Source organism: Fusarium musae, chromosome 1 (genome assembly GCF_019915245.1).
Source record: "Fusarium musae strain F31 chromosome 1, whole genome shotgun sequence".
NCBI classification, from domain to species: domain Eukaryota; kingdom Fungi; phylum Ascomycota; class Sordariomycetes; order Hypocreales; family Nectriaceae; genus Fusarium; species Fusarium musae.
In genome coordinates this window covers 5853071-5867754 of record NC_058387.1, presented here as the reverse complement: position 1 = coordinate 5867754, position 14684 = coordinate 5853071, and the positions used below count along the sequence as shown (strand labels likewise).

The window sequence follows — 14684 nt, the reverse complement described above, 5'->3', positions numbered from 1 at the left end:
CAAGGAAATCACCTCACAGGGGACTGAAGTCATGGTTTATAAATATGATGGTAGATTTATTCTTCAACCTCTAATGTATGAATATGTTTTCTCTACTCTAAGTCCAATGGTATACAATGCATAATGCTAAAAGAAAACAACGCTGCGCTTAAGTGGAATTCGAGTTATCGGCACAAGAGAAAGCAGCAGAGCCACCTGAAGCCTTGTACGAGTCGATGATGCCAACAATAGATCCGTAAGTACCACCGATCATGAGGAAAGTACCCGAGACAATAACAAAGATGCTGAAAGCAACCATGAGGTACCACTTCATGTTGGGGTCACGCTTGCCCTTGGCCCAGTTGTCATACAGCCACATAAAGCCGTACAGCTGGAACGACATGAGCGTGCCAAGGAGTGCGCCAACGAGGGAGACGAGGCCGCCAAAGACAGGAATACCAGAAGCAATCAGGTAGGCGATAACGGTGGTGATTATGGTGCAGGCGAGCCAAGTTCCCCAGTGGATAGCGCTGTTAGAGGAGAGATGCTTTGTTCCGCGGAGAAGGCGGACAAAGACGTATTTGGCGGCGAAGTGGATGACGAGGACGGTTGTTGCGAGAAGACCCGGGAGGGAGATGCCGTAGGCGACGCGCTTGATGAGATGGCCGGCGGAACCGAGGGCGGGTGAGGCGACGTATGAGCCGCAGTAGAGGTAGACGACGCAGCCGATGACGATGTAAGTGAGGGTGACACCAGCTTGACAGATGAGGAGAGATCGAGTATAATGCTCAGGGCGCTTCATCTCAGCAGCGATGGCACTTTGAAAGTTAGCTGGATGGATCATATATAACAGTTGAGGTAAACTTACAAGAATCCAGGGGTTCCAGCATAGGCAAAGATGAGAGAAGAGATGGAAGAAATAGCCTCAGTGAAACTGGGGTTTCCGACAACCTTCCAGTCAGACTTCCAGTGGCCCTCTTGGGGAGCAGCTGCAGGACGATCCTGAACGCCAACTGCGATGGTGACGGTGAAAATAGCAGTCATGATGCAAACGAGGCCGACCCAGGCGAGCATGCTGATGCGGCCGAGGGTGCGAACACTGGCCAGCAGGAATCCGCAAATAGCAGCAACAGCGACGAAGACAGCAGTGCAAGTACCGTGAAGAGAGACAGCGTTGAGACCAATTGAGATACCGAGCATACCAGAGCCCGCAACGAAGATCCAGACTGAGTTGTTAGCTGATGTTGTCAAGGTATAAGGCGGGAATACATACAGAGGCAGAAAGCGATACCGAAAATCTCACGTCCAACTCGGCCGAAGATCAAGAAGCCTGCATCGTCGATACCGTAGATTTGCGGATGGTTGCGCTTAAAAACACCAATCATGTAATCGGACCATGTTGTGATGCCGGCGATGACGATGAGGCAGATGATGCCGGGGAGGATACCGAGGACGTCGAAGACAGCTGGGATGGACAGAACACCAAGGCCGACCTGGGTCTTCATCATGAGAGCTACGGTGCCGATCCAGCCGACCTAGAGATGTTAGTTGACTTGAAGATGTTGATAATGCTGTGGATTAACGTACAGCGCGGTAGTTGGGGCCTTCATCGGTGATATCACCAAAGACATCATCGTGAACCTGGGCTTCACCAGCGATGGAAGGGGTGTTGTTCAAAGCAGGCTGATCATTCTCGAGATCACGCTTGAGGTCCTTCTCAGCAGGACTAGAGTAATGCGACATGATTGTTGAAGGAGCAAAGTGAATTGACCAACAAGCAAACAACTCAAAGACTGAGAGTGCAGAAGTAGAGAGGTAAAAAAGGAAGAGAGAGTGGAATGTGGAGGAGATGAAGCACAAAAGTCTGGGGATTGTGGACACAACTTATACAAGCTCCCCCCAAGTTTGAAGTCGATCCTATACAGTAGCTGAACAAGTTGGGTTGGTGCTTTGCCCCCCCAGTCGATCCCCGTGGTGATTTACCCAAGAGAGGTTAGTCGGTGATACAAAACCTGGCATGCAACTCGGTGTTGGCGAGGCTTATCTGGGTGTGTGGAGTAAGTCATTCTCCCCTTCAGGCATTCTGCTTTGTGTCTCTTGGCTACTCCATGTCCCCATGGGGTTGCCGCCCAAAATTCGCGGAGAAAGAGGGTCTCAATACGATTGACGAGTCCAGAGCAAAATTGTCTAGACTCTTGGTTGAGAATTATCATCACGTAAAAGAAAACAAGAAGAGGCCAGGCTATGACGTTGAAAGTTCCACTGGGAATAGCGAGTCAGGTATCGCTCCGCGGTGCCTTGCTCCCCATAAAATCAAGGGATAGAGTCTCATTGGTTGAGGGGTCAGTTTTTATTACCCCATTGCTCCGCAGTCGGGAGCTGATCCGGTCTCCAAAATATCCACAACCCCAATTTTTCACGTCTTCAGAAGCATCAGACACGAGAGCTTCAGTTATTATTGTGGAATTCGTTACCAATGTCGTGGAGTACGGGAAAGCGACCGAGTCCACTCCGAGGCCCCTTGATTAAATACCAGTGCGTTTATCATAAAATGGCCTGCTTTCCCAGGTGGTCTCATCACCTTCTCTACTGAGTACGATTGCAGATGAATGTTTACAAAGGAAAATATTGCAAAGGATAAAAAAGCAAGGCTGACGTCGGTGCAGCCGAGACAGGCAAATTTTCCATGCACGGCATTACTCCTCGGCACCCGGAAATAAAGACAGAGGCGAGTCTCCAAATTTTACCTTTATACAGTATCCTTCTGGAACAATTCGCGCATGCAGATGGTTGGCTGCGAACGATTGGGGGGCGTCGCAGATCACCGACCATTCCGGGGTTCACCCTGTAAAGTCAAGTCAAGTTAGGGGGTTTGCACTTGAACCGATGGTATCCCATCAGGAAGGCCTCCGCGCTGCGATGATGAACTGACTTTATCAGCGAGGCATTTTTTACTGACAAGTCCTATGTAACTTCAATCTGGTCAATGCATTTGGCATGAAACGTTGGAGAAGCGGAAATCATCGGTACGGCCACGTATTTGGTGGAATCTCCAATTTTGCTGCACTGATGCTCAAGCAGTCTGTGAGCCTTTGAACAGCGGAACCGTTTCCGACAAACGGTGACGGCAACTCCGTAACCAACGGACGACCTGCCGCTGCATCTCGCATACCTAAATTTATCATCAATTATCCTCACCGTGCTCTGTATGGCAATCTCGGAAGATGACTGCAGGGTCCGGCCTAGCTCCCGATGCCAATGTTGCGTGATGTCTATATCGCCTCTGAGCAATTCTTTATGTAAACATGGTCTCACCACCAAACCCCAACGGAACATCTTCTGTTTCTAGAAGCTGAGCAGAAACGAATGCTGATTATCAGTTCAACTGGTGATGCTTACAAACGGGTGACTATCACGAGGTTGGTCCGTTCGCGGCAACGATACCGAGATCATGGTTGTTCACACATGAAGCTTTCTTGGCGATATCCCACGTTGTTATCAACAGCACTTTGTAATATTGTTTGGGAAAGTGTTGGGGCTGATAATGGTCATAGCTTGGAGGAATCGCTCACGTAATGGATATCATTGCTCATGCATGATCTGTGCTGGGCGGAAGGGGGCGAAGCTGGTGGAGCTGAGCATGAGCTGAGGTATTTGCGTGATGACAGATTTCGATAATTGACTTTGCCCGTTGAATCCGAGCTGCCTTTGGAAGAGTAGGTTTGTGATGGTATGTGCAGGTAGCCAGCAGAAAGTCTCGAGCATGATGAGTTTGATGTAGTGCTGGATAAGTTCCTGGTTGTATTGCAGCAAGCGATGATCACTGAGGCTGCTTTGATTGAATTCGATTTCTCTAATCGAGACTTTACTGACTATTTATCATCTTTCCGTTCCTCTCTTGCGGTTTGTTTCGGCTCATCATCGTGACACATACATTGAGATTACTCAATACTCCATTTCAACCAAAGACGCTCAAGGCATTTGCATGTGTCTCTCGGAACGTTACCCTGAAATCCAGACCAACCCAATCGAAAAAGGCAAGTAATATGCATCTGCCAAGCCGGCTAAGAAATCATGCCAATGCTGGAATCTGCCATCCATGGAAATGCCAAGTGATAGATCCTGGGGATGTTCATCAGACCCTTTCTCCGCTCCCCGCACGTATCAATTTTTAGCATTCGCCAAGTCTATCCATTTGCCTTTCTGCTCTGCTATCTGTGGGGTTTACGACATCTCGTTTGCTCGATGTGGAATCCGAATGGGTAAGCTACCGCGATGAGATGATAACCGCGCTCGGGCTTCAGGGGCAAGAGAATAATAATACTTGTGATTTTTGATATGAAATAGTTCAAGTTACTATTTGACTTGATTCTGCTTGGAGCTGCGCTGCACCTGGAGACTACTCATTGAATGGACACTCATAGAGCAGCTCCCATTTGCTAACTGTGACCCAAGGCGGGAATACAATTTGACATGGGCTTAGAGATTACACGCTACAATAGCCTGAAGATACAGGTATTTAATAAACGTCCATGTAAAATTCATGGAAAGCATCGGGCCTTAAGTGTCCGATACAGGCAGCCAAATAGTCTCGACAGATACCGACACATGGCTGTAAACTCTTCCTTGCATGACAGTCAAGTATGGTGTAGACTCATGCTCACAATTGTTCTTGGGTTCTTCAAAGCATATCCTCTAACCTAAAACTCCTTGTGGTAGATTCTGGGTATTCTCATTAGACCTTCCTCTGTATTCGACGTGTCGGATCTCCTGTTTCCTAGTGTTACGTTTTCGCAGGTTGCAATGGTAATAGTCTAAAGCAATAGGTAGAGACTTAAGCGCAATCGGCTAGTACTTCATTTTGCAACCGAGCAAGACAAGCATACATAAGCTTAGCTGATACAATTGCCACCAAGGCCTTGATCTCATAGAATATTTGTTCCTGCATAAGAACAAGCTCAAGACTCACGATCTAAAGAGATTAATGATTACCACTACCTATAAGCCAGCCAAGATATTATACAATCATGGCCCGGAAAACGTAACCGAATCTATCCAAGCTTCAGAACCTGAATTACACATAAACCCAATATTAAGAGCCAAACCACCCTGGTCAATCTGAGCCTGAGTATACGTACATGTATACGATATTTCTTGCCACTGATTAATCGTCCCCGGCTGTGTACCCATCGCCGCAACAACGAGATTTCGCCGCCCAGCGAATAACCCCGCATTTCCATAAGAACAACCCAGCACCGTGAGGGTGCATCCATCTCCAGGGCGCTCCCACGCGGAAGCTGGATATCCAACTCCCGCTAGAGGAGGCGATGAAAACGTCTGGGTGATGTAGGTTGTTGACCCGCCGGCGGGAGAGAAGTTCATGCGTGCATAGCTTCTACCGTCGTGCTTGATGTTGCTGTCGAGGGATAGTGAGACCAGATTGGGCTGGGTGACGGCCCAAGGTTCTAGAGTGTCGTCGAATGAAATATTAGTGATTGTTGGTGGACCAGCTGCTTCTGTGGTTGTTGTGGTTGCGGCTTCAGAAATTGTTGTGCTCTCAATAACGGTGGGGATTAGCTCTGAAGTTGAGATGGATGCTGTAGCAGTGGACTCTTGTGACGAGGTCGTTATCTCGGTAGTGCCCTCGATGATAGTAGAGCTAATATCAACAGTTGAAGAAGTTTCCCTTGCAGAAATTGCGGTGGTAGTAGCATGTTCTGTAACAGTAGTTATCCAAGTGCTGCTCTCGATAACAGTAGAGCTTAGTTTTATTACTGAAGTTGCTAAGATTTCAGTAGCAGAGTAGTCCTTTGTGGTGGTAGGTTCCTCAATACAGTCAGACGTCAGTTTTATAGCTGAAGAGACCTCTGAAGTTGAAATAGCAGCAGTAGTAGTGGCATCTTCTGTAACAGTTGACATTCCAGTGCTCTTCTCAAGAACAGTAGGTCTGAGTTCGGTAGCTGAAGTTGTTAGAAGTGCCGTAGTAGTGGAGTCTTCTATAGCTGTGGATTCCTATATACTACTTTCAGTCATCTCGGAGCTCGCCTCTCCGGTTGAAGAGGTCTCTGTAGTTAAAACAGCCAACGCGGTAGTGGCATCTGAGATAGTTGGTGTCTCCGTGGCACTATCTATAATAGTAGAGCTCAGTACTGCTATCAAAGTAGTTAAAACAGCTGTAGTGGTATCTTCTGTTTCTGTCGTTGGCTCCATGCTATTAAGAAATATAATACTTTAATAAGCTAAATTATATATTTTATATAATTTAATAATAATAAACTTAAATATAGCTTAATTTAATATAATTAGTTTTATTACTATTATAATAATATTATATTTAACTTTATTTATTTAAATATTATTATACTTTTTATTAAATTATAAAAAAAAGCTAAATTAATAAAGCTTTTTATATATTTTTAAAGCTAGTTAAGAAATTATAATTTAAGTTATTATTATATTAGCTTTATATTATAGCTATTAATTAATTATTATAATATTAATATCTAAGTTATAGGTTAGAAGTGTTATTTATAGTTAAGATTTATAGCTATAAGCTTATTCTAGCAGAGAGAACCCAGCTATGCGGATCATATAAAGCTGGTGCCTGAAGATTCAAGCCATAAGGCATTCTGACCAGCGTTTCACCTGCCGCCACAAAGACAAAGCTATTCATTCACCTTGCAGTTGAGACTTGTGGCTGAGAGTTTATGTGAACTTAGCTACCCACCTTAGTGGGTATTTTATACACTACCTTCAACAAATCCCTTTCAGAGTTAAGCCTCATAACCCTAATATGCTTTATCTACGTTCTCTGTGGCAATTTTAGCTATTAGCCAATGAGCTAGATGCTGCTCATGCCATTGAGACTTGTGGTTGAGAGCTTATGATTTCCACAGCGAACTTAGCTAACCCCATGATCTAATGACCCAAACTTTAACCTCGTGTAAAATAGAAGTCGTACAACTTTGAGGCTATTTGGTACTGGCTTTCAGGAGTAAACTCTCATTCGGGCTCACGCAGTGGCAGCTGGCTAAGTATAAAAGAGCCTTCAGTTCGCTTTCTGATTTCTGTCTTGCGAGATAATTATACCCCACACACTCACGAAAAATATACCTTGATAACAACCAATGATACAATTTATCAACATCTTCATACAATGGCTATCCAATTTGTTCTGCGGCCAAGAACGCCAATCCCGCAGTATTTCCAGTACGGCTACCTAGTCTCTGGGTCATATGAGCGCGCTGACGTGTGTCTTTAGAAGATATTGGCAGTCAAGCCAAATTGAACGAGTCCGGCGACAGGAAAGGACTCATCGCCAAAGCACATGGTCTTGCCGCCTGCGGCTACTTCTCAGTCCTTCCAGATGAAATATTCCTACTCATCATTAAGATCATTCATAACGGATCCGATAAGCAATCACTATTTGCATTTTTTGTCCTTCGTCAAGTCTGCCAGAAGTTCAGAAACCTTATGAAAGATCGAGTGTTTCAATCACATGTCTTCTCCGATCAAGACTGCTGTCAACAGTGCGCAGGGTCAATACACATTAACCCCGAGCCCATGGAGCTGCACTGCTTTGAACATAAAATAGAAAAGTCTGGCGCAGATATCGAAGGACTTGGGGCTCTTATTAGAAGGGAACGCATTTGTAAGAGTTGCTGGCCAGAGTTTGATCTTCGACGACGAGCAGGCGTCTCAGTGGATTGCAAGTTTGCAGCAAGGAATGATGAAGATTGGATGTACTGCTCCGGTTGCAAGATTAAGCACCCAACTCTTTGCTTTTCAGCAGATGAGGCCCAGAAGCCATCAGAAGATCGGAAATGCATCGCCAGAACAGGTTATGTTCGTCTATGCGCGCATCAGGTATTGTCTTGGAACGAAGTGGAAGCAAGCCTTAGCGAAAGATACTCAAAGTCGAGTTTCGTTAAGTTTTGCAAACATCCTAATCACTCTTTCCATAGAATCATCGATAGGCAACTACCTAATGCATCGGTCGTCGGGGATAGAGACTGCTCCCTTCTCTTCCTATCAGCCACTATTCACTCGAAAGAAAACTTCAGCAAAACCTATTTCCAGGGAGACAAGGGTAGCGGCAACATAAAGAACCGGCATCATATCTTGCCATTTTGTATGATGCAGAGGGCAAGAGAGTCTAAGGGGGAGAAAGAACCCAGGGTACACAATGAGAAAATGCTTGGGAGCGATGTATCTATTACTTGTATGGATTGTCATAAAGGCAACAGTTGCCTCCAACTTCACTGTTTACGATTTATAATAGTAGGTGGGCAAAAGGCGCGTCCAGAACATATCTGGTACCATACAATTAGCCCGGACTCATATTCATATGCTGGACTTTGTGGTGTACCGGAAACCTGTTCTGATATGCAATGCAGGAATTACTACTCTTCTAACCTGAGTCATAAGGAGAATATAATAAGATAATATAATAAATAAAATATTAGCCTTATAAAGATTAAAAGGTAAATCCTTTTAAACTATTTTATAACATAAAGACTTAATATTAAAAAAGCTATTAATAAGTATTAGCTTTAAGTAAATTATATAAGAAATAAAGTTTTTTTTAATTATTATTAGTTTTATTTAAAGCTATTAAGCTTTTAACTTTTTATATAATAGCTTAAATAGTAAGGCTTTTATTATAAGCTAGAATTATAAAAGTTAAAATTAGTTAAAGTTTATTTACTTTAAATAATATAATTACTGCTTTAATTAAGTAATATAAGTGCTATTTATAGGTTTATTTTTAGTAATTATATTAACCTTTTTTCTTTACTTTAATTAAAAAAATATTAAGTTTAATATACTTATTATAAAATATATTTCTTAACTTAACTTTTTTATTATTAATTATAATTATTAATATTTATTAAAGCTATTAATATAATACTTATTATATAAAATAGCTTATAATTATATAATTAAGCTTATTATATAATTAGCTATAACTTTAATATAGCTATTAAGCCTATTTTATTATAACCTAACCCAGGAAAGGCGCTTATATTATATAGCCCCTACTAATTTTTACTAATTAATACCTAACTTATAATATATTAAAGAATTACTATTAAAAAGAACTTCTTATTAAAATATTAATTTAACTTTATTAAAATACTATTTTTAATTATAAGTTAATTAACTCTAGTTTAACTACTATTTTATTATTAATTTTACTTTATTTATAATTTAAATATAAAAGTAATTAGTTATATACTTAAGTATATATATTTAATTAATAAAATTATTATTAACTTTAAGTTAATTTAATTTTTATTAATTAACTTATATAAAAGTTAACTTTATTCCTTTAAACCTTTAAACTTTACTATTACTTTACTTTTATCTTTTTACTATTATAATCTTAAACTATAATTAGCCTATTATTAATTTAAAAGTAGCTTTTTTTTTATTATAATAACCCTTTTAATTATATTAAGAAGCTACTTTTTATATATATTTAAGTTACTTATAAAAATAATAAAAAAAGCTATTTAATTTAATTAAAAGAAATAATTTTTTTTAAGTATCTTTTTAAGTCTTTAAGAACTAATAGCTTATTATTAACTTAAGTTATATTAATTAAGCTAAAAAGGTCTATATAATAAATTAACTTAATTAAACTATAATTAAAAATATTTATTTTAATAAAATTAAATTAATACCTTAATAAAAAGTTCTTTTTAATAATAGCTATTATTATATATAACTTTTTATATTCCTTCTTATTAGCTACTTTTATAGTAGGCTTAATAACTATATTAAGGTTATAGTAATTTATATAATAGGCTTAATTATATAATTATAGGCTATTTTATATAGTAAGTATTATATTAGTAGCTATAATAAATATTAGTAACTATAATTAATAAATATAAATAAAGTTAAGTTAAGGAATATATTTAATAAAAGTATAATAGGTATATTAAGCTTAATATTATCTTAATTTCTTAATTAAAGTAAAGAAAAAAAAGTTAATATAGCTATTAAAGGACCTATAAGCAGTACTTATATTACTTAATTAAAGTAGTAATTATACCTTAAAGTAAATAATCCTTAATTAATTTTAAGCTTTATAATTCTAGCTTATTTTAAAAGCCTTACTATTTAAGCTATTATATAAAAAGTTAAAAGCTTAATAGCTTTAAATAAAGCTAATAGTAATTAAAAGAAAATAGTAATTAATACTTATATAAATAATAATTTAATTAATATTAATAATTTTAATATTAATAATATCTTTAATTTATATATATATATTTTTAAAATTTAAATATTATAAATAAAAACCTTTTATATATTAATAAATTAATATTAATATAATAAGTTAATTTTATAATTTTTAATTATATTATAAAGCTTTTAAATATATAAATTTATTATTATAATTAATAATATAGCTTAATTAATATTTATAAAGTTTTTCTTTAAATAACTTAATTTTATTTTTTTTATAAAATTTTAAAAGTTAAAAAAGTAATTTTAAATAGCTTATATATAAAGTAATTATAATATTTTTATTTTAACTTATTTTATAAGCTTTTTTTTAAATATTTATATCTTTTAAAAACTTTATAACTTTTATTTTCTTTAAATATAATATTAAAGTTATTTATTATATTATTACTTTATAAAAAATTAATAATTATATCTTTAAGTTAATCTATTACTGGCAGCTGCCAGCTGCCAGCTGCTACCAGCTGGTAATATTATTATTTATATCTTATATATCACAACCTTAATATAACGCCTTAGGCATGCCTTTTTTTTTAAAGCGCGTCTAGCCTCGCGTAGACTTCTCCTTGATCTTACATCTCTTCCACGTTTAATCGCCTTTGCATCGTGCGTTATACTTACAATACGCCTTCATTACTGCTATATAGACTTTCGAAACGCACCAGATCAACTTCAACATGAGATCCTCCACCGTTAGCCTTGTCTTTGCCGTTATTCTGGCTTTCTTCACCCTTTCTGGGGTGATTGATGTCCGCAGCAGCGCTCAACAGCAGAGCATGGCGTCAACAACCCTCTCCTCAAGCCTCGATGTCCCTACTGAATTTGGCATCACCACTATCGATGGCTCTCCTGAGCTTGAGCCTCCCTTTGCTTTTACCAGCTCTCTCTTTGGCGATGTTAGCCGCTGGACGATCGACATTGAATCTGGCACTGGAGACAAGGAAACTATGAGTTCTGAGTCTAAGACAGCTCAACCAGAGTATGACCAGGCTGAAGACATGTTGGATAACTTGTAGGAAAGTATCCAGCGTGTCGAAAGACAACTCAAGCAGGTATTGGCAATTTGGGACAGAATTGCAAATATCCTCCAGCATATCGCAACATCTGTTGAACCCCCCTTCAATCGCGCGGCCCTGATCCTTGCTATCATCACTATCCTCACGCTATTTAAGACCCGAATCATGGCATTCTTAAACTTTACAAACAACTGGAGCAAGAAGACCCTGAAAGTCGAACTCGGCCAGCCGGAACCAGAGGGCTGTCACAGTTGCCTCAGGGCTATCGCAAAGTTTATCTCTTGGATTGATCTCGCTACGCTGCCTTTCCAAATTGACTCGGCCCATGAGAAGCTTTTGAAAGACAACCGAATGGAAATCGTGCAGTTGAACGTTACCATTGCCCAGATGCAGGCCGAAATCGACAGATTGACAAATGCTGTCAAGGAGAAGGAAAAGGAGATCAAAGCGACGACGCAGACAACCAAAGACCGACAGGACGCTGAATTGGGGCTTATGGACAATCTAGAAGTCAGACTCAACAACATGCGTACAATCATCCGTCGACAGCCTCCGTGGAAAACATCTTAGGTAATTCAGCCGAAGTTTAGGGGTTCGACGAAATTTATCTTAAGATTGTGTTAGAGATATTGATACGGGACCCTTCCTATGAAGTTAGAAATGTCATATACGGTCCTGACATTATCCTACCGAGACCTCCACGGTCATTCTGGGGCGTTATGTCTGCTCGGAAGTTCGCATAGATTTTATTGTCACACAAACTTTGCCAATGCGAATTGACCGTAGAGTTTCACTGATACACAAAAGGTATCACAGAATAGCCGGGGCCACAAGTCTTTCCAGAATCTTTGATTCATTAATAACTTTTCATTATATGATTCTATATAACCCTTCCCAATTTATACAATTCATCATCATATCGCATTAATTTATTTGAGCTTGAGGACAGCTTTGCCAAAGTTCTTGCCCTGGAGCATACCAATGAGGCCCTCAGCGGCGTTGTCAATGCCCTCAGTGACGTAAAGCTTGGCCTTGACACTGCCGTCAGCAAGCCACTTCTGGAGGTTCTCCTGGTGCTCCTTGTAGTAAGCAGGGCCGAATGCAGGGTTGCCGACGAGGAAACCCTCCATCTTGACCTGCTTGGCGATGAGGTTGATAAGACCCTTGGTACCTTGGCGCTGGTCGGCGGGGGTGTTGTACTCGGAGATCTGTAAATGGTTAGTAATGCGATATTTGAAAAAAAAGAAAGGGAGAAGAGTTAACTTACCAGACCGCAAACGGGGATACGGCCACCGACATTGATGTTGTCGAGAGCAGCCTCGAGGTGATCACCACCGACGTTCTCGAAGTTAATATCGATACCGTTGGGGGCAAGACGAGGAAGAGCATCCTTGGGGCTCTCCTTCTTGTAGTTGAAACCAGCATCGAAACCAAGCTCCTTGGTGATGAAGTCAAGCTTGGCATCATCACCGACAGAACCAATAACAGTGAGACCCTCACGCTTGGCAATCTGGCCGACGATCTGGCCAACAGCACCAGCAGCAGAGCTAATAAAGATAGTCTCGCCCTTCTTAGGCTTACCAATCTGGTGAAGACCAGACCAGGCGGTGAGACCAGGCATACCCAGAGGACCGAGGAAAAGACCAAGGTCAAGGTTGTGAGGGTTCTGGACCTTTCTCAAGTTGACCTTGGGAAGGGTATCCTTGTCAACGCGAACGTACTCGGCGATGGGGAGGAAGCCGGTGACGAGATCGCCCTCGGAGAAGTCAGAGGTGTCGCTCTTGATGATCTTGCCAAGAGTGCCGTTGACGATGGGGTCGTTGATCTCGAAGGCGGGGGCGTATGACTTGACTGATGTGTCGCGCATCTTTCCGCGCAGGTAGGGGTCGAAAGAGGCATATTGAAGCTCGACGATGACACCGCCCTGAGGAGCAGAGTCGATATCGACGGGGCGGTCCTCAATGACGAGATGCTCACCGGCCACGGGAAGACCAGTGGGGATCTTTTTGTAAACGAGAGTCTTGTTCTGTGTCATTTTGGCGGTATGTGATGTGTGTGGTGTGAGAAGGGTATGAGAAGAGATGAGATGAGAGTGAAGGGTATATAAGATGAGAGTGAAGGGTATATAAGATGAAAGATGAAGTTATGATAGGGATATGAGAAATGAACGACGTCACTGCAACTTTTATAAGACACGGTGCATCAAGTACCGAAGCCACGTCAAAGTGGCGCTGGCATTATACCGAGGCTCGCTGCAGGCTTGATTTGTAAGGGAGGAAAAAGCATTGAGAATTTCGTCGACAACTAAAACGTCACAGCGCGGGAATGGTCCACATACACGGTGATGTTTCCCAAAGCGGTAATGACCTCATGGATGATGGTTGAATCACATCACGCAATCTACAAGCTTAGAGCCAGTGACAGCTCAAAATAAGGTGTGTTTATGTTACATGCCGAGGTTTACTATGTATGTAAAGTATGAGTAAGCCAATGCAGTGAGATTCTTATCACTTCTCGATAATACGTAGATTCTGATATGAGAATAAGACGGAAACGGGAGCGGGGTGCAGGCTCATCAGCAGTGGATGCGCGGATAATTAGCTGAGAATGGATTTGATGCGCGCAACCTCGGTCAGCGTCTCCGTTTCTTTTGGTTGGTCGTGGAATCCAACAGTAGAATTCTTTACAGGCTTCTAGCGCCGTCTATCATAGATCTTATGCATTAACGCCGAGTGCTTTCCGGTCTGTTCGTTTCCTTCACCGTAATTAAAATAAAAAAATGGAGAGACGAGAAAAGTCTGAGGCTGCTGAGTAATGACCCAAAAGTCATGCCAAGTGTCAAACTTGCAAACACACGAGTCAAGTCATGGTGGCGATATTCTACGTGGCAGTAAACTTTAACAATATTTCACCAACCAATCTAATACCGTATCAACACTGCCGAACCTCACAGACATCTGTTTTCGTGATAGCTTCAATCAAGTCATGCACTTACCCTAAAGCATTCCACGCATCAAAGTATAACCGAACCCCGAAAGCTTATTCCCTCCCCTCTCTGTTTTCACAATCACATCACCCCACCAGATAACCAAACTACCTTGCCTGCGATAATCCTCCCCCCGCTAGCAGCCTGAGAAAACCACCATGACTCGGAAGTCAACCAGGCAGGGTGCGATTGAACCATGCAAGGAAACTACAGGAAGATCCAGCCGGCTCCGAGAGACGACGCCGATGAGATCGACCGCAAGTTCCGCGTGGCCAAACGAAAGCGCCAGCATGTCAGGATAGCCTGTAATCCCTGCCGCGACAAGAAACGCGCCGTGAGTCTATCACTGACTTACCAATCTCATGTCAACTAATAGAGAAATGAAAAAAAGTGCAATGGTGTCGAACCGACCTGTGATCAGTGTCAAACTCGCAGTCTGGCGTGTA

General features: G+C 41.1%; 3 protein-coding genes across 3 annotated transcripts; 1 reads left to right on the top strand and 2 right to left on the bottom strand.

The window, feature by feature from the left end:
- Positions 1-148: 148 nt before the first annotated feature.
- Positions 149-1722, bottom strand: J7337_001794 (uncharacterized protein; the record flags this gene model as incomplete). Its single annotated transcript, XM_044819527.1, has 4 exons — positions 149-797; positions 848-1205; positions 1253-1514; positions 1567-1722. 4 exons carry the CDS (start codon positions 1720-1722, stop codon positions 149-151), a joined length of 1425 nt encoding a protein of 474 aa, XP_044687229.1.
- Positions 1723-10913: 9191 nt separating this feature from the next.
- J7337_001793 (uncharacterized protein) lies at positions 10914-11822 on the top strand (the record flags this gene model as incomplete). Its single annotated transcript, XM_044819526.1, has 2 exons — positions 10914-11248; positions 11309-11822. 2 exons carry the CDS (start codon positions 10914-10916, stop codon positions 11820-11822), a joined length of 849 nt encoding a protein of 282 aa, XP_044687228.1.
- Positions 11823-12181: 359 nt separating this feature from the next.
- J7337_001792 (uncharacterized protein) lies at positions 12182-13287 on the bottom strand (the record flags this gene model as incomplete). The annotated part of the gene is made up of 2 exons (XM_044819525.1): positions 12182-12460; positions 12520-13287. The coding sequence occupies 2 exons, from the start codon at positions 13285-13287 to the stop codon at positions 12182-12184; spliced, it is 1047 nt and encodes a 348-aa protein (XP_044687227.1).
- Between the last annotated feature and the right edge of the window lie 1397 nt (positions 13288-14684).